We start from the raw sequence: 21072 nt of genomic DNA, 5'->3' as shown, positions 1-21072 counted from the left end.
TATATATATTAGTTAAATAGAACTGACTTCGATGTGGTGTGTGACGTGCACGGATTAATTATTTAGCATGAACACAAAGTCGTAATAGCTGAAGATTAGCTTTGACGACTCGTGGCTCAGGTAGCCGTACTTCGCCTTCACATGCAGGCACAGCTATTAGTAACTACCAAAACATTGAAAAAATTGTATTTTTAAATATTAACAGTCTTATTTTTACGTTTGTCGGCACGAAGCTATTTAGTCACAAATGATTATTACCTGAAAAACACAAAAATCTTCAAACTGTGTAAAAATGTAGGCAGTCTGGGTAACAAAACGCTGAAAATAATTATCACGACACTCAATAATATGTATTCAACGCTTCCTGCTTTGTCGAGTCTTATGATCTAATAGATAGAATAGTCCGCATCGAAGCGGGTATGAACTATAGGTAGCAATTACTAGCCTCTGGTAATTTCGAATTGACAATTTAAGGTCCTATGGGGAGGACTAGCGACTGGCGTAGTTCAACACGGTCAGACTGGCACTGGCATCTCGTAGATGACGGGCTACCCATCGGACCATGGTTAATAATAACAAAAAAGTATTTTCAGCCATCCAACGGTCAATTCAAGTTTTCTGTTTCATCAATAGAAATAGAGCTGTATAGTTATAATCCTTACGCTATGCATAAGACCATAGACAACATTTGCTTAAGCCGGATCAACCCGCTAATACGTTGTTCTCGACGCTAAAATCGTTGCCGTCTTGTTATGGTATGATGACGTTAGAACGCTCTTAAAGACGCGTACCCCGCTTGACCCCAAAATTGCCGAAGATGAACGCCAAAACAACAACGATACCGACATCAGCTACAGCAGGAGCTACAATATTTCGAGCAGAAATGGAGAAAAATGAGCTTGCTTCGCTAGTGGTAACGGACGCTAAACGTTTGGTAAAAGGCCAAATGGAACGTGCCGGCCATTTTTAACCAGCGGACGTCCCCCAACTTATGTTGGTATGGTCACTGTTACCACAGCCACTGAGGACTACAAAATGATTAGGGAAGAGTTATCAAAGTCGACAGCGGCTATCGGAATGATGCATCTGTCGTATGTGACGCTTGTACATCGGTGAGACGCCAAAGCGGCACGATTGTTGCAAGCTTCACTGAAGTGCAGTGCACACGTACAACCATACATAGCCGGTGCATCGGATCTACCTCAAAGTTCAGATGGTCTGTGATAATTGGCGACGTGTGGTAATTTTCAATGAAAAACGGAGATGGACCGTAAAATGGGATATAGGTGACGGTCGATTAATGGAGACCCCCACAGTACAGTGAGAGTTACTAGCGAGGAGGGTGTAGAAGCAGGGCTAAGGAGCACTACAAAAAGCACATTAACAAATTGGAACCCCGTAGTATGAAGTGAACAGTAGCGTTCAGGCTGAATACGGAAATCTTCTTTGGTTCGTTTGATACATCTACTCGATCCTTTCTGTTTAAAGAAACAAATGAAAAAGGAAAATCGGCGTGAGGCAAAGTAAGGGCCGAGGGCTGATCTGTAGTTAAGCTCTGTTAACATCCTTAGCTCTGCTCTTAGAAAAGACAATAGCAATTAGCGTGACGTTTCTACAATGACCCTTCAGGCTAATCCGTGATGGGCAGAAACGTTCCGTTTCAATCTACCACATGGGTGTCAGAATGTGTACTAAACTGATTATTTGACAAATTCAAAACCCTGTTAGCATAGACAATAAAAATTGTGAATTTTTTACTATTATTTCTCGGCGGAAAAAGAGAAACATTTCTGAGACATACATGCTTTTTGCGCAGCGTCACTAGATAATATCCGAAAAATGTTGTATTGACCAATTTTAAGCGAAAATATTTTTTTAATTATGTATTTTAAAATCATAATATGACTGAATCGACGAGTGAATTTTGATCGATGACCCATCCAACCACTCCTGTGGTTGCTGGGCGAAAAATTGTCACGGTTTTCACACATTTCTCCATTGATTGAAAGTAAGTTAACATGTAGAGGCCGAAACAGATGTACGTCTAATGATACAAGATCCGAGCTAAACGGTGTATGCGTTAAATTTCCTATCGAAGTTCTCTCAATTTTTTTATTATTGTGGCAGCACACAACAAGTGTTTTTTTTTTTTCGGTTTACTAGTTCCGATCGATTTTTCAAAGCCTTATTGTAAGCTTGTCACTCGTCGATCCGAATCGTCAATCGTTTAGTTAGGCGGCAGCAATTTATAATGCACGACTCCTTTCCGATCCCACTGAACGCATAGCATCACCTCGTTTGGCGCCAGTCTAGGCTTCTTTTTGTTGGTACACGATGTATTTTTCATCGACTGCTTTAAAAACACTGTCGCATTTCCATAGAGTTAGAATAGATAGAAATATAATTCTTTTGCATCAATTCGTGTGGTACCCGAACAGCGAACTTGTTTTTGGCGATATCATGGCTACCCACGGTTCAGTCTACCGCAACGTTCGTGATACTTGTTCCGAAACTGACCACCATGGGGAACACCTTTTACATCGATTTACAGAACAAAAGCTACAGATTCAACGCTGGACCACCACTTGGCCATAAGCCGTATAGTTTCATTGATGTTCCTGCTCAACTTTGATCATGATGTACTGGTAAAATATGGCTTTCTTTCAGAAATTTTCAAAGCATTACGCTCTGTTGCACTTCAGATCAGGCATTTCAACAATGTTAGCAGATCTAATATACTAGAGATATATCATTTTAAATCCATATGGCTAGGAAAACGGTCGATAATCCAATAAAACTTCTCACAAGTCCTTCCGAATGCCACGCTTCTAACATGGCCAATAGCAATTAAATGCTACCTGTCGGCAATCGCGAAATGGAAGCACTATAGACCAGGCTAGTGTAATCTTCTTTCTTGTTCGCTCTCCATGAAAATACACACATACAAACGTGTGGATGAGACATCGCTATTTACTGGCCCGCCTACATGTAACAAATTTTCATTATTACTCAAAAATTGTTCAGTAGTGAGAAGAACATTCAGCTGAGGGCACACTTGTTTCCTACAAAGCTTCAATCATTTCTCGAAGCCCCCTACTAGCTTATAACACGTGTAAAAGTTAAATGTTGCATAGTTTTGAAACGAAGTCTACGAGAGCCCTTCATATCTCTCGATTTACCTGACAGATATGGCCTGATAACAGGCCAATTTATTTAAGGCCCCTCCTTTTTTGGTCATAGCGATATCTTCTAGGCAGGCCATAGCGGACCACCAAACTGTTTAATGCATTACAGTTGCTTCACTGGGGAATAACAACCGATAAGATAAGCTTGTCTAAACATTATTCGCAGATAGACTCAACACAGATACGATATCGATAAGACGCGTGAAGGTTACTGGCTGCCTCCGAGATAGGTGTCTTCTTCTGGCAAATGCTATTAGCAGCGCGGGAAATCGTCATTTTAGCTTGCTTTTAAATGAAAATTACCCAAATTCGAATATGGTGCCTAGAAAATGGAGTGAGTTACTGCTTCCGACATAAATTACGTACGGCAATACACAGTTGAATCAAAACGTACCGTTGTGTGTGCTAAAAAAAAACTAGAGCGTGCAATAAACGACGTATGATACTTATATTCGTGATAAATCAAAAGGTGCAGAAGGTATTAAGTGCTACGTATTTTACAATTTGTCACGTCATCTTTTGTGCAAACGAAACACGTCACCAAATGCCAGGTGCTGTTAAATTGTCCTGATAATTTACTTATACGCACGCTGGTTTCAGCCTACCGACCTTGTTGATCCTCTGCTGTTATTGCACTGAGATCGGAGCAGGCTGATCCTTCAGTCTCGTCTTCCAACATCCATTGAAGTACCGTTAGTTTATTATTGCTATCAGTTACTTGGAAATCGACATTGCTCTGCAATACATCCGACTTTTCGTATGAAGCTTGCATCCCCAGCTCGCCTGGCAGGACAGCTCGACCGATCTCGGCCAGATCGTTATTGCTAGCTAGTGTAGGTTCCAAGGGAAGCTGCTCGGTTTCCGCTTCGGATGAACTTTGAATTTCCAAAGACCCCGTGCAGCCGCGAAGAGAATCTGTTGAGATTGTCGTATTCAGAGTTGATGTTCTCACCTCAAAATTTAGCAATGAATCACTGAGACTTCCTGGGGTCGGCTGACCCATCGAGTTCAGCGATCGCTCTTTGGAGTATCTCTGCGACCATCCTGCTATTGAACAAGGCTTCAATGAATAAAATGGGTCTCCGTGGGAAGTCATTGATGCTTGGAGCGAGCTGGTTGCTGCCCACGATGCCAATGCTGTTTCCAAAGGCCCTTGACAGCTTAATAATCGTAAAGAGCACGGATTCGTCGAGGCAATCGGGAGCGAATTGCTTGGCGGACGGCAGAAGCATGACGACGAGGGAAGAGATGACGTTGATGAAGGTTCATACGCAAGGTTGTCGACGCCTATTCTTTTGGAGCGACCGTTTGGGCCGAGACCCAGAAGCGGTACAGATGTCAACCGCCGATACGTTTCGGCTGGATTCGGATTAACAACAGTTAATGTATTGTCTAAACCCATACGAGTTAGCCTTAGCTTCGATCAACACTTTCAAGTTAATTTTCTTCCATTACTAGAAATATATTCTGTTTGCATTATATCACTAATCGATATTCTATCCTCACCATTGTGATTCTACTATAGCTGAAAAAGCTTAGAGCTGTTATATCTTCTAACTCATACAGGCTGTTCAGCGGCGGCTAAAACACCTTGTGAGGCTGTTTTTAGGCAGCTAGAAGTGTTTGCCATCACTTTTAAGAAAACGAAGCTGCGTTTATGAATGAATTATATTCGTAAGTTTGTCATTGAAATACGATTGATTCGGTACTTAGTTGAGCCCAGCACATATTACGTTAGTGGATATCATTAACTGATAGATCTCTCTTCCTGTCGTCGTAGGAGCCGGTATATTAAAATTATTATGCATGAAACGCATATAAAGCATTAATTAAACTTTTGTCAATCACTAATTCGATTTGGTCTTCTTCCTGGTATGTGGCAGTCCCCTAAAATGAGGTGTAATACAATGGAAGATCAAGAAAATTGTCCAGGGCATTAAAGGCAACATTACAAGCTACTCAAAGTTGTCTTGGCTATCGCCGTCGTCGTACGTAATTTGATTGGACTGACGCTAAATGGCCTCTCGTTGAATTTGTACGGAACGAACTCTACACGACAAATGCGCACATACAATTGCACGCGTTTGCCCCAATTGGGTCAGTGGTGATATCTAAATTGAGACTCGTGCTACGCTGACAAATGTATATGCCAGACGTCACTCAAGCCTGTTCATTGGATATTGTACATATACGCTCACGTCGGTAATAGTGAAGCGTGATAGCTGCAAACTTCGCATGCACTTGCAGGACCTTCTACGTGGATTTGATGAAAGGCTAAGTGATAAAAAAAATAGATACTTACCACCTAGTCGGTGGCCTTTGTTGTAGTGTGCCTGGTTATGTTCTTCGAGTTGATGTTGTTGATAATGCTCAGCTGCCGCCGTTGTTGGGGGAATTATATAGTTGTACTGAGTTGGAGGGGCAGTTCCATTATGGAAGGCACTTGAACTGCCTCCCAACGTACCAGCCGCTGGCAGCGTGAGTGACTGCACTCGTGTTTGCAGTTTCTCCAACTCGGCTAGCAAATGGTAGAATTTGGGTCGTTCTTCAGGCGTGTAGCTCCAACAGCGACACATTAGTGCATATAACTCGACTGGGCAACCTAGTTCATAACGAACGCCACATATATTATTATTACTGACCTATCTCAACCTTTTGTTAGATTACGTAGACGTACGATTTACTCAGAAACTGCTAAATGGTTAGATGAAGAATATTTTACCAGGCAAACATGCTAAGACTCCGCCAGCCCGAACATAGTTCAGGACGTCGACATTGCTCATGGCTGGGTACGGCTGTTGTCCTAGTGAGAGGACTTCCCATGTGAGCACTCCAAAGGCCCACACATCAGTATAATTAGTGAAGACACCGTCGAGAAGGGCTTCGGGAGCCATCCACCTCACAGGTAGTAGACCTTCGCCTTCTTTTCGATAGTAGTCACTCTTATACACATCCCTGGCCAGACCGAAATCTCCTATTTTCACTACCCTCTTTACTCGACCGTCCTCCAATGTTTCACTGGCCACCAGACAGTTTCGGGCTGCGAGATCTCTGTGCACAAAACGCATTTCTTCAAGGTACTTGCAGCCTTTAGAAATGTCCACACACATACTTAATAAATCCTCCAGGGTTAGTCCAACTGATTCCTCTGGGTCGCCAACCTGTCACAATTTAAAACAAATACATATATACGTACTATTTAGCGCTGAACATTGCCCACAAAGCGGTCATACTCAAGATGCACTTTAACGATCAGACAAAATACATTGGCGATCATTTTCGTTGTAACGTTTACGGTTAGATTTATAGCGTGGTCTTCGAAATCACCTACTCGGCGATCTGCCCCCAAGAGCAAATCTAAGCGGAGTGAATCGTAATTTATCCGCGGTGTTCTTAATAGATCTATGAAACGGCAACAATGTTGTAATTATCTTAGACGTTTTAAATTGAGAAGATTCTATTTGGGTCAAAGACATTAATGGCATTACCGATGAGTTGCGGCAGCTTCTGAGAACGGACAGGAGGTCCCCATCTTCCATGAGCTCCATAATAATGAAACTCATATTGAAGTCGAACGAGATGCCAAGCAGTGTCAGGATGTGCGGATGACGGAAGTTGGACATAAGCTTGGCCTCTTTAAGAAATTCCGCCTTTTCGAGCTGTGGGACAGACCACCACAAAGTTCTTATACAACTGTTCTCCGTTGATATCGGTTTTTAACAATAATATCTTTACTAATGCAGGTCATACATAATACAAGCAGTTTATTACAGTAAAACGTATGCATAAACCTCAATGCAAAACAACGAAACAAAACGAATTTCTCGATTGGGGGCTATTGGACTTTGAGGGATTAATCTATACCTCGTTGGCGCCTTTGCGGAGCATTTTGACGGCGATCTTCTGTGCCGTATCGCCATAGAGGACGCCCTCGTACACATCTCCGAAAGCACCAGAACCCAGCAGCTGGTTTAGTCGGATCTGCTCTCGGTCAATTGTCGGAATCGAAGCGAGTTCCCCATCGGTTAGCGGCACATCACTGCATGATATGTACCAAATTCGTATAACGTCAGTATGTTTCGTAGTCATCTTAAAAGTCGGTCACGGTAATAGATGATCTGATGGTCTGAGTCAAGAGCGAGTGATGCTCATCATCGCAAATATAAAAGGCTGTATTTTGTTCAGAATTCGGATACGAAGCTGGTGAAACTAACCAAAATGTGTAGAGTTCATTATGCTGCTGTACAAAGTTAGACGTATAGGGTAGCCCCCGCAGAGTGATCAGTTCTACCGGTGGACACAGCCCGTGTGGCTGTTTGTGCGTGGCTGACCGACGACGACTAAAACGTTCCACGGCCATAATAACTCCGAGTATTAAGATTAGTAAACTAGGCAGCACAATGCCTATGACCGATTTTGAACTAATTTTTTCAATAACTGAAAAAAAGCAAGGATTACTTTTATTGAAGTCATCGAATCTACGGCGTTTTGTACATCGAAGCGTGAAAACATGATCTTTTCGTCGAATTTATTTATTTATTTTTCTTTGTATCTACAGCACGTACTTTGTTCGGTACTCGCCACAGTCACCGCCTCTGTATTTTGGTACGGCACAGTATAATCCGCATGAATGAAACATATTTCTTTATTGATATAATTAGCTATAATTAGCCTTTGGTTTTTTTCGCCAGATAAAGTATGTTAGTTGAAACTTTCATACCCATTACGGCAGGAATTGCAAGTGGCTTCTTCGTTTGCACCCAGTCAGTACTACCGTTTGGGTTTATAGCTCGCACTCGAAAAAGGTAACGACTATCGGAAGACAGATTGTACGCATCGTAGTGATTCTCATCTCCGATGTAAAGTTCTTTCCAGTACTGCGTTGTGTTTATATCCAATTGCCTGTGGGCGAAATAAGGTAAATCACATACATCTGTTTAGAACAAAGGAAACCTCGAAGCGAAGGCGTTGAGCTCACAACTTCGAGACTCAATAGTGCTAAAGTAGGGTTAACTCATTTTAGGTGGAAATCGTAAACCTAGCAGAAAATTTCTACGCAATAACGTCACATGGCACCTGACATAAAATTGTGGCCATTTTTCTCAGATTGATAGTATACCGATTACAAAACGCATTTGTTGAGTATACAGGATAAATTGCCAGTCAAAAGATCTGCTATCACCGGCAATCTGAAGTGCCACCTTCTCTGTGTTTTACCTTGCCTGCAGTTCGTAAGTGACATTTGCACCGCTATTAGAGGCGCTCTTTTCCCAGGTGAGATTAGTTTCAGGTCCTGTAAACCTTGGTTGTCCTGGTAACTCGGGAACGTCCTCTTTCGTACGCACTCTAAAACCTGAGGCAGTTTCATTCGTAACGGAGCTAGGAAATGGCCAAGTGAAGTTCAAACGCCGATCATACTCTGATCGATAAGTTATACGTAAACGAAACCTACATGCAACAGAAAAAAAGATGAGAAGTTAACTGCGGGGTATATAGATATACTACATGCAAAATGCAGTTAAAAAGTAATGTACTGTATTTAACATTCATCAAAGAACAAGCTTTTAAATATATTTTGTTAACCGGCGAACGAACGCTAACACGTGGGGTTGTTAATAACAGAAAATGGCGTGCAGTATAAATACAGACACTGCGACTGTGGCTTCAACGTTTAACTTACATTTGCTGTGGTTCTACAACCTTAAATAATTTCTTAGTATCTATCTAGCAGCTTCTATACAGTCTTATACGTACCAGTAATCTGTGTATGGTGTCAGTCCACTAACTTTAAGCGAATGCTCGAAATCGGGCTTAATCAAGGTACTCGATCGATTCTCTGCAAGCGGCCGCCAATTCCGTCCTTCAAGGGAGTATTCGAGCCTGAAGCTCTCCTGTCCGGCCCTGTCCTTTACTTTTTTCGACGATGACCATGTAAGTTCGATTGTTCGATTTCCGATATTTCGAGCGGTGAGATCTGACGGTGCATCAAAAGTTCGGCTGGAAACGAAGGTGCCCGCACTCCTCATTTCCGGCTTTTCCACATTCACAGCTACAACCTCCACCTGACCCAAAAAAAACAAGGTTGGCTAGAATAACAGTAAATAGGCTAACCAATGCGCCTTAAGTGGCTCTTTTTTTTTATTATAAATTCATACTAAGGAAAAGCGCAATAAGAAAATTACTTCCTATATTTTTTACTGGCCAGAAAAGGAAATTCTAGGCGGTATAGTCGTGCAGCTAGGCCTATTTCTCGCTCGCTCTAATGGATAAACATATGCAAACAATTTACCATCTGCAGCGCATGTGATGTTTGTCTGCTTCTCAGTAGATGTACATTTTACGAAACAAAAAATCCTTGTACGTACGAGTTTTATTACAAAGTGGGACCGTTGCTAAAATAGGTAAAAACTAATCAACTTTTTCATGCCAAAGTAAAAAAATAACTATTAACCAAGGTGATTAACGCCTGACCTTGTAAATGGTGCTTGGTTTAAGATCGGAGATTATTGCGGTATAGTTGTTGTCAGCTAACTCCTCGAAGTTCCTGGAGAAAAGCGTCTCATTACCATCAATTCTATTGGAGTTATGAGCTCGCAGGTTCATCCCATGGTTGGCGAAGTTTTTAATATCTGACGGACGCTTCTGTTCGCGTTTTGCCATAGAATCAGCCTCCCAGTAACGCAATTCATATCGTGGTGGCTTTCTTGTACGACTCGGTAATGTGGCGGTCCAGCGAATCTCCAAAGAATCAGGAGTTAATGGTACGGCAGACAGAAATTGTGCGGGCCCAGGCTCTGAGTGAGAAGAGGTAATAAATACAATAGAAATTAATAGCGTGTAATAAGGTATCTAATGTCGGCTAGCTTCAGCAATGCTGCCGACATCTTATGTTGAAAGGTATTTTAGATGAAGGCGTGAACCGGAGGCGATCTCTCACCAGCGTCCGATTCCGGAAAACGGAAAATGTTAAAGTTTCAAAGCGCATTACAAACATTGCGTCCTTCGTCGTTGATGTTAGAGAGTATTGTTTGTGTGTCACCAAAATCAGGGGCGTATTACTCTGCGAAAATAGGAAATTTCTGGAAATCCATCAACCAATTGCTGATGGTGTTCCTATTACTCAATAGCGTGTTACTATTTCGCTAACACAGTTAGACTGACCTGCATCGTCGGTTTGAAACAACGCAGGAGGTGATGGTCCATGCAGTTTTTGCGAGTATGGATCAATATAGTAATACGATATTGTGTAGTTTGTGTAGGACTCTAGATCTTGTAGAACCGGAGTTGCTGACAGAGATTGCTGCAAATGTAATATAGTTCGTCGTTAATTACGCAGTACTTGGGTTGAACTTTTGACGGGATCAGTTCCCACCGGTTACTTTGCGCTTAATGACAAATACGGAAATTTGTGCGCTAAGTTACTACACAAAAAGAATTATTATTAAAGCTAAAAAAATCTTATCTTGAGTTAAGGTAAACACAAACCAGTATATCAGTCAACTGTGAACAAAAATCAACGATAAATTAAAATCGCTGGTGTTCGATTTTTCTGACACAGCAAGAACTCCTGTTTATTCACCCTAGTCCATGAGGTGATATTTTGTATAATAAAAATAGTCTATATTTTAGACAATTTAAATAGAAACACACTATAGAACAATACCTGTTAAAAAAGCGAGCGTGCTCTAAATTAACACGAACTAAACAGCTCCGTTTATTGCCCTACAACTATGCCGTAATGGCGCCACTCCATTCCTTTAGAGCAGACGGCACGGTCTACCCTCTCCCTTTGGCATCTCCTTTCGGAGGCCCTCTCCGCAAAGGAGAGCACACGACAGTTGACAACCATCGAGTGAGCTACCAGCATACGAACCGCCCGGCTGGGTTAACTAGGCTGGGTCAAGCCGAGTCCGCTGTTGGTGTGGAGCCTTTTGTTGTGAATGAGCGTGGCTCAGTGTGTATTCTATCAGCTATTAGGAGTATATAGTGGACAGCTGGTTGGTCAAGTAGCTTGCGAGTTGTATGTGGCGGTGGACAGTGTGCATCCAACAATGCGCATCTTGCTTCATTCTGTCGGGTAAACGGTCTCCTCCTAACACAAACCACTTGGGTGCCGTTTGTAACAGTCTAGCGTTTTTATTGTAACAATCGGTGAGTCAAGTTCGTATTGGTGATTCTGGTTTATGGAAATACCACATTTCTTTTGTTAGTCATTCGTTTGTTTCGTTAAAGCGTCGACTAATGACGACTCTGCACTAGCAACATTGTATCAGCAAGCAGGTGACGGAACACAAAAAAAAACATAGACATCAGAGACACGAACGGCGCGGTGTGACTTGTCACGGCCTCCGTGAGTATCTGTTCCGGTTTGACAAGCGCGTGCTGCAGCCTGATTTGCGATATAAAACGCTGTTGGAAGACGCGCGACATTCAGCGCGGCACAAGGCGCATTGCGATGGTCGAGCCGGGCGAGAATATATTTCTCTTCATACCAAATTTGATCGGATACGGACGAATTTTATTGGCCTTGTTATCGTTTTACTGGATGCCAACGGATTACTCGAGGGCATTTTGGTGTTACGCGCTATCGGCGTTCCTCGATGCATGGGATGGCCACGCTGCTCGCTACTTCAGGCAGAGCACTAAGTTCGGGGCCCTACTCGATCAGTTGACGGATCGCTGTGGCACGATGTGTCTACTTGTAACATTGAGCTATTTCTATCCGAAATACATGTTCTGCTTTCAGGTCAGCATGAGCATCGACATCGCATCGCACTGGCTGCATACACAGGTAAACGTTTGGATTAACAGATGTTACCTTAAGCTATTGTTCCCGATTCGGAGCTCACAGATTTGTCAGCCCTATATATATATTTCTGACAGAAATAGACTCGTCGTCTACAGTTTTGTTATGGTTAAGCGACGAAATAACGTTTATGTTGATTCTCTTCTACCGTCATCTATTATTGCGTATTCAATCGTCGTGTGTACCGTCGCTTGGCACACGATTGCATTTGAATTAAATGTATTGGAGCTGCCGAATCTATCTGAAATATTAGCCTCAAGTATACGGTTGCTATGGCTATAACTGTTGTAATGTTTCCATGAAAACGTAAACAAATATGTTGTGTAGTTTCCTTTAGGCAAAAAAAGCTTGTGGAGTAACGCTAGAAAACGTTTCCTCTATCGTGCGTTTTCAGGTTTCCCTTATGATGGGGAAAACGTCCCATAAGGACGTCAAAGGAAATGCCCTTTTGCATTTCTATTACACGTCGAAACCATTCCTCTTCACGATGTGTGTAGCAAATGAAGTATTCTACTTGGCTCTGTATATGGTACACTTCGTCGAAGGACCGAAAATGGGACCGCTTCCAGTGAGCTTTTTCCGTCTCTGCGCCTATATTACGTTTCCGTTAGCAATCCTTAAAAGCGTCCTTGCTCTCATACAAATGTATGAAGCTGCTAAAGATTGCGGTCGAATCGATGAGGAGGAACGAGCTAAAAATAGATAAGCAATGAATGACCTGACACTCCGCCAGCTGGGCGATCAGATCTCCTTGCACATAGACACTTATCAGAAGTTGCCGTGGCTCGATGACAACTTTTCCATGTCATAATATCTTCTAGAATCGATCCATATCTACGCCTTTGATAACTGGCTCCCAATTGAGGGTTAAATTCGCCAAAGCAGTTTACATCTTGTGTCCCTTTAGTTTTCAGTCAATTGTTTAATAAGAGCTATAGAATAATGTTCTGTAAACGCTGTCAATTCTCAAAGCTCGTATATACGATGTAAGATGATTAAGCGACATGGGGGAAATAAGAATGAGTTGCCAATAATGTCAACAATGACATAAAGCTGGTATTTTAGACAGTATAGTTCATAGCACAAATGAAGATGTTGCAAACGGTTAGCAGTGACCCTTTACACTGTGAGTGACGGAGGTATGGAACATAACCCTCAGACACGGTGCTAGGAGTTCGTGTCGCAGTGACATAGATCATTAATGGGCCGAATAAATGGATCTATACAGCAACGCAATCCTTAACTGTTCATATCCTAATACAAATCATAATACAATCGCATTTAGTATTTTCTGGCGATCTTCTACCAGATGCACATTGTATCCTATCTGATGTACAGGACGAACGCCGCTTTGTTTTTTAAAAATTTTTTTTTTTTTTGTTCTTAAAACAAACTATTCAAGTTATACTGGGCGTACGCATTTGAGCCAAATTAACGTTTCTAGTTAGGATTTTTGTCCTTCCTAAGTGACAGGGTTTTGTTTCTAAGCCAGTTTCGCCCATTCATAATAACAAATGCAAAATGATCAAATATTTTACCAGAACAAAGTGAACGCTAAAACGTATATTAAACATAAATCATCATTCCATCGGAGTTAAGCTGCCGAACCGATATTATTGTTGTTTGATTTATTAATTTGATTTTAGCTAGTTGATTTAAAGGATATAGTATTAATGATCGTAGGAGAAAAAATCACTTGAGATACTTGAATAACTGCGTAGGAGATGCTGAGAGAAATATGTTCATTTGGATGTCGAAATACGTAAACATAAATAATGACATATACTATAGAGATGCTTTAGATCTGCGCATGCAAATGACTATAATATACATATAAATAAATATATGACGATGTATGGACGGATCCGTCGTTTGGCTAAAGCCAAGTCAACGAATCCTAGTGTTCTGAGGTAAATTTCAGAATTTTCAGGTTAGTTTGTGCCCGTGTGTATATGTTACATATATATATACAGAAATAAAGTTATTATGTGCCACAGACAGAGCTGTGTGTTTAGTGCTATAAATCTGTTTGATGTAAATAACAAGACACTTCAAAGGCGTCTATAATAATTCTATGCGAAGGTTTTTCGTTTACCTTTTCTCGATGACACAGCGTTCCCAAACATTTAGTTTTCTTGTATTTGACAATATAGCGCACCGTTGGCCGAGAGATTTTAGAGCACTCCTTGGCTATTTCCGGAGGGAAAAGTTCTACCTGGAGCGAACTATGCTTCGGTGCTCCAACCGCCGCCGGAGCTGTTGACGGTGCGCTTATTTCCATACACATTGGGTCTACTCAAAGATGATACATCATGACGTACTCAATATTAGAAAATATCATAAGACAACAAACGAGCACCGTTCAATTCAAGTACAATCCAGGCTATAGCTTCAAGTAGTTTTACCTTTAGGCCTAACTAACTATACCTTCTTTGCCCATTACCTGGGTAATGCTGAGAATTAAGGGCACGAATGTTCCTGACACCACTGGCGACTTTTACGGCTGCGACATGGTTCTCGGTCTTGCCATGTGTAGGACGTCCCAGAGAGTCTTTAAGTATGCTAAACACTTCTTCGCGGCCCCGTTGACTCCAATACACTCTCTGTAGATCTACTGTCAACACGTCCGGTGGAAGACCTTTCGTCAGACTAGCATTCGCTACCAGGTGGCAATGACAGCCAACGAGATCGGTACGCCAAATGTTTCCTAAATCCAAAATACACACAAAGGAATACAAAACAAAGATCAGATATGAAGTGATACTTGAATAGCCACAAGTAGAAGTGTCGCGGAAGCCAGCGTTCTGAGGAGCGTTTCTGTAATTCAGTTTAGCGTAAGATTGTGTGACGGACGTAGTATGTACTCGTCTGGCAAAACTTCCCTAACACACTTAGTAAACATAATAATACGTGATTTTATAAAAGATTACACCTTACCTTGTTCTGCATCTGCAAAATAAATGGTACCAGGGCCTTTCTTTGACTGAGCGTCTAACGCGACCACGGATCTAGTTATAGGCTTAACCGATAAGCAGGTACAGTCTCCGGTATTTCCATGAGCAACTGTTCCGTTTTTGTAAAGATGGGCTAGTGATGACCTTCGCCGTCGCGGAGAAAAAAGCTGTCGTTTATTCAAACCGTCCAATTGAACTAGCATAATGGAAGCTGCCATCGATGGTTGGCTCGACACCGTGAAGACCAACGAGCTTCAAGTTAAAACAGACAGAAGATAGACACAAGAAGCATCATTCATATTTAATAAGTTAATTTCTAATCGTGTCTTTATAGTTCCGGCATCAAATAGCGTCAGGTAGCGACAAAAAGTAGGCGTGCTATAAATTCAACTACTTCATTCCATAAGCTCATTAGTACCTTGAGAATGGGTCAGCGGCTATCGAACTGACGTATTTCTTGGGTATCTCAAGAACGATCTTCACACTTCGTCCATCGGCAAGGTCGAGGACAAAAATAATGGAGTTTGTTCCGTCATATTCGACCCAATAGAGACGGCGGCCGACCCAGTCGACCGCAAGTGATGTTCCAGTTTCAAGGGTACTGTGGACCTGTAGGACAGTCAGGACACACTTGTTAATGGCCATTTCAGTTATGTCATGCGCACTCTACAAACCCTTCACCGCAGAGATTTACCCACACGCATGAACATTCTACAGTTTGGGCCCCTTGCGAATCCCAGTACAAACCCAGGTAGCACTAGCGGACTGACTCTATAGGTGGTGGAGGTTAAGCCTACGATTGTATTCGATACGCGAGACGCGAGCTGGGCACTTAAAACAAATGTTGTAGGTTCGTTCGCTTCATTCGAGGTAACATGGCTATTTCTGCAAGAAGCAGTAATCGTGTGCTCAATAACGGAAGCACAATTAGCTGTCTCAGTAATATTATACGAAAACTTACCACAGAGATGTTGGAGCCGTCCATTGCGGAAGACATAATCGGACCGCGTTGTTCTAACCAGAAAACAGTGTCATCCAGGAAAGCCACCCCGATAGGATTAGTAACTTTGTTCGAAACCACTGTGACGTTCCCGTTGTCCACGTCGCTTACCTGCACTGAACTATGGTGTATTCCTTTGCCCAGTGAGTTTTGACCCCTGCGGTTAGCAGGGCTATCTGCTTCGGGGGCGGCTTCCTGTTGATCAACGACTAACAATCGAGGTACAGGCATTTCATCGTCGCTGTTTATTGATAAAACTGTCGACGCAGGACCTTCCCCAATCGAGGTGAATGCGCTCACCTGACAGTAGAACGAGAAATATCGCAATATATAAGAGACAACGGCTAACGCATGTTACCTCACAACTCTGCTGTTGTTCTTTTGTGCGTTCGCTATGATTTCGTTTGGCTTGCTATAGAGCCTGATAAACGCGGCGGCTTCTTCGATAAACCATAATTTGCTTTTGACCCTGATGCATTTTTTAGGCCAGGTCTAACAGGGCTTAATATATTGTAAAACGTTTGCTTCACTATTGATTCGTGTGTTACACAACTGCACAACGCCGACAGATATCTACGTAAATAGAAATACTCGATGATCACCTTGAAAAAGTATGTGCTGTTTGGTACGAGCTTGGGTATACTATACGAATGCCCGGACACCCTGACATTTTTCCAAACGATGACGCTGTCTTCTCCAGCTTGCTGTAAATTATTCTGATCAATTCTATTGTCAAGTTTTACTTCGGCAGCCGGCTCCGTGTCCTGTGACGTTTGCAAATACGGTGAGTTCCGACGATACCACGCATTGAGAATGTAACCCTTTATGAAGCCATTGGGGTGCTCTGGATCAGACCAACGGAATTCGGCTTCAGGATAAGATACGCCAGCTTTGTATTTCGGAAACACCGAACGATGGGCAACAAACACCTAAACGTCCAGTTAGAGATATGAATTAATGGCTCTTCAGTACTCTGACATATCAGCATTCTAGTGCTGGGCGCGTAGGGAAGGTCATAAATATATCATTTATTACAATAACCGATGATAATTAGTTTAGTGCGTGTTTAAAAGAGAATTCTGCGTTTGGTTAATGCAAGATGTGAGTTCTGCTATCATTTGTACCAACGCAGAACGATCGTCACCTCATGTTGTATCCAAAAACTGGAGTTTCAAATAAGAAATTCTAAAATGCTGTGGGGAACTACCTTGGGCGTCTGTGGAGCTGAGGGTGTACTCTCAGGCGAACGCAGTACATGGCAGACGGACTTTGCATTTGCCCAATCAGTATATGGTTGAAGCTGAACCGCTAAACGGGTGTGAGGACGAAGTTTATCAGGGTAAACGTGTCGGTTGGTATTCAAGCTTAGTGGCTTCACTTTCGAGGAGGTTACGGACCATTGAGACTGTGCATTATCCGAGCAACATGGGTCACTCTCGTTTTGGGAACACGGAGTCACCCGGATCCTGTAGAAAACAGCGACGTGTAACGACTGTTCCTGCGGCCAGCGAATCGTAAAGTTGTCGTATGTACCCTCGACCTAAACAGATCAAATGTACGGTGCAGCCGATATTAAATGAGCAAACTCTACTAAATTTAATAAATATGCTAAAAAAAAATTTTCTATTCAAATTATTCCGCTCAGCATTATGTGCCAGCATTTGTATTTTCGTTAGATAATAAAGACATAACGATTTTTCTTTTTGTTTATAACAGATAGCGCTTCTAATTGCTTGGTCCTTTGGTCGAATTTAGAAATCGAACCTTTATCTCTCCATCTTTGATATCTTTTGGTATCACCATAATTTTGGAGCTTCTGATTTTTGTCGCCACAGCCAACGCTTCAGGGAAATCTCGGTGGCCTAATTCGCTGTCGCTGGATCCATCCTCAAAGGCACCGTTTCCGTGACCTAAAGCCGGACGATATTGCATAGCGGCTGGAAATGAGCCATCAAGACTTGTGATCACGGGCTGAGATCGGCGATCCAGCCAAATGAGACGATCATCCAGGTATATTACAGGCCCTCTTCTGAAAATGGCAATCAAATATTTAAAAACTACAATAGAACAATGACGATAAAAAACCAAGCAAATCGAATAAAGCTCCCGTAATCAATCAATAAACAAGCCATACTTAATCATCGTATGTGAAAATTGTTTGCTTACTTTCACACACATCTTATAGCTTTCTAAAGCGATACATCGTTGAAACTAGAGCTTTTCGAGACATTTATGAACGACCATCAATACAGGTCGTTCGTACTATACGTACAATGAAGTGTCGTTCATTTGTACGGGGACCGGACGGGCGCCGTTTCTGTCGATGCTGTCCATTCGTAGTTCTAACCCGTCAATGCTCCTACTACTTGATATCGCTACACCACGCTTTGAGTCATACACCAAACCTTGAACTGGAAAAAAAAAGGCTCAACATCTGAAAATCTGTTGGACAACAAACTATTTTAATGGAAAAGTTTTTCATTTTAATACCAATTTCGGTTCACGTTGTCGAATGCTGTGACGTGACGTGACGAAAATCGTGTGGCTGTAAGTTCTGAACCTAAACAACCTGTACGATGTAGAAGAGCCTGCTGTCCTAGGTCCGAATCACTGTACAGTGAGCATAATTATCGACTAAGCAGTCCATTGTAGTTAAAAAAAGAACATAACGATGATGGGGACAAACTACGACCACCTCGACCTTCAGCTATTTAACTAGTAGTTGCTTTAGAATTTTTTTTTAATAATTGGGTTTCAAATAGCTATTATAAAGTGAACGAACCGACAAACCCACGGCTGATGTGAGTCTCGTAAAGAGCCCTGTATCCTTTCCCGCTAAGGTTAGCGGTGTAGACACCGAACTGGTCAGCCCAAATTATGAGACCACGAGCGCTATCCACGGCCAACGAGTGTGCTACAACATTGGACGTGACCAGCTCAACGCGCAAGCCTTCCATGTCGCAACGCATTATCTGTGTAAAACAAACAAAAAAGCGTATAGCGACATTATAAACGATGCAAGTCTTTACCCTGTCAGATATAGGCAGGCTTGGATCGTCTATCGGTAGGTTGAGCCAAGATGATATACATGATACGCATGTTCGATCAGTATTCCAATGAAACTAGATTTAATCATTTTAATACGTAATTTTATTTAGCCAAATTGAACGACTACTAATTAAATTGCTAGTTACTAAAGTCTGAATAATCTAATGGCGCACGAAGTACGTTATATTGCACCACAACCGACAAATAGGGATAGGTAACTCGCTTTTAATTATTTGAAATCAATTCACGCTTACCGCACGCTGAGTAAGAGAGCCCCAGTAAACTTTTCTGGCATAGCTGTCAATACCAAGGCACGTTACACCAGTAACTTCAGGCAGCTCTCGAATCAATCCATTCCCAAGATTCACACTAATCAAACTGGTCCGGTTGTGTCCCAGGAATAAGGTATCATCCAGCCATGCAATTGCTGATTAAGAAACTTACTTTGTTAGTCAAATGATTAGGAAAATCCAAAGAAGATATTACGGTACTCAAATACTGTGTGAGTTAGTCTCAGTTTACCTCAGATACCAATTGGACATAAAAAAGGTACGAATCTCGTGCAATCGATATTTATTTAGACAATCAATAAGCACACACGCACAAACACATTAATTAACATGTTATTCTTACCATTGACATCATTATTTTGTAGTTGCATTGAGCTTACTAACATCTTCGCCTCGTCCCCAGTTGCATCGGAGGCAAAAACGTATCTCTTCAAACCCCCAGCTGGAAGTTGAAAAAGTAAAACAAAACATGAAATAAAGAAATTTTCATTTTTAATTGTATAAAAACCTATGTATCTAACAGGTACACTCTCTGTATGCAAACAAAGCACTTTTCATTTATGATGAACGAAGATTTATCGTCAATACTTGCGACTAACCCAGTCGCATGTTTTAGACAAAAAACGACCCCAAATTTACAGTCAATAATATCTCAATCAGTTAACTAGAGTACAATCGGTCCTAATTTTTTTCCTTTCTTATACAGTAAGTAATACTGCAATCAATGCTTCATACCTGTGCTAGACATCAGAGTGCTCCAAACCAGCGTTTCTGCATCGCTTTTAAGAGTGGAACCCACAAAGCCACTGGATGGCGGGCCAGTTGCTCTGAGTTCGCTATGAGCTCTCACTGTCACTCTGTACTTCGTTGCATTACGCAACCAAGTAATTAATAGCTGGCTACGTTTAACGTTTTCGATGTGTTCAACCTCTTTTCCAGTGTGCAGATCAGTAACATCGACTGTGTAGAGGAATTTACGAAAGGCACCTTTGCCCTGCCACGTTAGTGGCCTTGGCACATCCCAGAAAATTTTTGCAAACGTGGAACCGAACAATGCTCGCACGTTTTCCGGCGGCGTAGCCTGAATTATTATTATTATTGTTAATTCGATGCATTACAAAATGCGTATGATAACGTGATATACGTGTAAATAGCTAGGACTATAGATTTTCCTAGGCCTTAGATCGGACTTAGTATTGTTTAAAGTGTCAACAAATAATTAAATACACCTGTCACTTGAAGAAGTCAGAGATAATAACATTCAATGAAAGGACACAGGAGTTGCATGTCGTTAACGCAATCGTCATTTAATGAAACTCACTGGAGATGGTATGGGTTCAGCAGTCTTGTGGTCAATGAAAGCAAATCTAAAGGCAGTAAAGTTATTGAATTTCCGGTAGGACGGTCCAACTTGAGGTGTCGGCCCGTCCTCAACAAAAAAGCCGTCCGTCGTGGCTACATAAAAGTGTTCGTTCGCAAATACGATATCCGAGCCGTTGCTGTAGAATGCCCATTGGTCGCGGACCTTCGATACAATATTCCCGGCTGCGAAAGAAAGCACCAGAAATATTTCATGTATTTTCAAACGAGGCTTATGTGTTGTCAAGGCTTTTTGCCCTTTTTATTATGCTCACTATGCGAAATGACGCCAGGTTCCACATACACTGATGACTGGGGAGCAATGTGAGAGGTCCTAAGTTCGCACGCTGCTATGGGCCTGTAGAGCCGACCAGCGCCGAGAGCAAACATTTTTGTAAAGATGCGTATGTGTATTTAAAGCCCAATTATA

General features: G+C 42.0%; 2 protein-coding genes and 1 long non-coding RNA gene across 7 annotated transcripts in view; 2 read left to right on the top strand and 1 right to left on the bottom strand.

Moving 5' to 3' along the window:
• sev (receptor protein-tyrosine kinase sevenless) overlaps nt 1-21072 on the bottom strand; it is a 61177-nt gene that overhangs the window by 4347 nt on the left and 35758 nt on the right. For 3 of the 4 annotated variants that reach the window (XM_086985523.1, XM_086985524.1, XM_086985525.1), the window contains 25 exons: nt 20605-20828; nt 20019-20364; nt 19627-19725; nt 19248-19420; nt 18728-18917; nt 18218-18356; nt 17710-17974; nt 17153-17485; nt 16548-16874; nt 15907-16245; nt 15364-15554; nt 14929-15197; nt 14435-14698; nt 14087-14283; nt 10347-10485; nt 9657-9979; nt 8940-9247; nt 8403-8633; nt 7906-8087; nt 7400-7622; nt 7050-7224; nt 6674-6844; nt 5908-6346; nt 5488-5787; nt 3795-4544 (listed from right to left, as the gene is read on the bottom strand). In XM_086985523.1, coding sequence (XP_086841649.1) covers nt 3795-4544; nt 5488-5787; nt 5908-6346; nt 6674-6844; nt 7050-7224; nt 7400-7622; nt 7906-8087; nt 8403-8633; nt 8940-9247; nt 9657-9979; nt 10347-10485; nt 14087-14283; nt 14435-14698; nt 14929-15197; nt 15364-15554; nt 15907-16245; nt 16548-16874; nt 17153-17485; nt 17710-17974; nt 18218-18356; nt 18728-18917; nt 19248-19420; nt 19627-19725; nt 20019-20364; nt 20605-20828 — 6597 coding nt within the window. The remainder of the gene's footprint in view (nt 1-3794; nt 4545-5487; nt 5788-5907; nt 6347-6673; nt 6845-7049; nt 7225-7399; nt 7623-7905; nt 8088-8402; nt 8634-8939; nt 9248-9656; nt 9980-10346; nt 10486-14086; nt 14284-14434; nt 14699-14928; nt 15198-15363; nt 15555-15906; nt 16246-16547; nt 16875-17152; nt 17486-17709; nt 17975-18217; nt 18357-18727; nt 18918-19247; nt 19421-19626; nt 19726-20018; nt 20365-20604; nt 20829-21072) is intronic. The other variant, XM_086985526.1, reaches the window with a different exon arrangement.
• LOC147756864 (uncharacterized) lies at nt 4602-5515 on the top strand. The gene is made up of 2 exons (XR_015325109.1): nt 4602-4859; nt 5069-5515. It is a non-coding gene; the product is annotated as an uncharacterized LOC147756864 (long non-coding RNA).
• Nucleotides 11013-13989, top strand: Pis (phosphatidylinositol synthase). Of its 2 annotated transcripts, XM_086985530.1 has the most exons (3): nt 11013-11336; nt 11932-11976; nt 12386-13989. In XM_086985530.1, exons 2-3 carry the CDS (start codon nt 11938-11940, stop codon nt 12695-12697), a joined length of 351 nt encoding a protein of 116 aa, XP_086841656.1. In that variant the 5' UTR covers nt 11013-11336; nt 11932-11937; the 3' UTR covers nt 12698-13989. The 2 variants fall into 2 exon arrangements, with proteins under 2 accessions (XP_086841656.1, XP_022652320.1); XM_022796585.2 differs by having other exon boundaries at nt 11013-11976.

This window comes from Varroa destructor, unplaced genomic scaffold (assembly GCF_002443255.2).
Source record: "Varroa destructor unplaced genomic scaffold, Vdes_3.0 BEIS01000003.1, whole genome shotgun sequence".
Lineage (NCBI taxonomy): Eukaryota > Metazoa > Arthropoda > Arachnida > Mesostigmata > Varroidae > Varroa > Varroa destructor.
The sequence above is the reverse complement of the archived record's forward strand: the minus strand, read 5'-3'. Positions and strand labels throughout refer to the sequence as shown.

Bases quoted from the DNA above. Each gene is read 5' to 3' on its own strand.
- Pis (XM_022796585.2), top strand. From the start codon at position 11,641: ATGGTCGAGCCGGGCGAGAATATATTTCTCTTCATACCAAATTTGATC. The intron at 11,977-12,385 runs GTAAACGTTTGG...GTGCGTTTTCAG, and splicing joins CGCACTGGCTGCATACACAG to GTTTCCCTTATGATGGGGAA.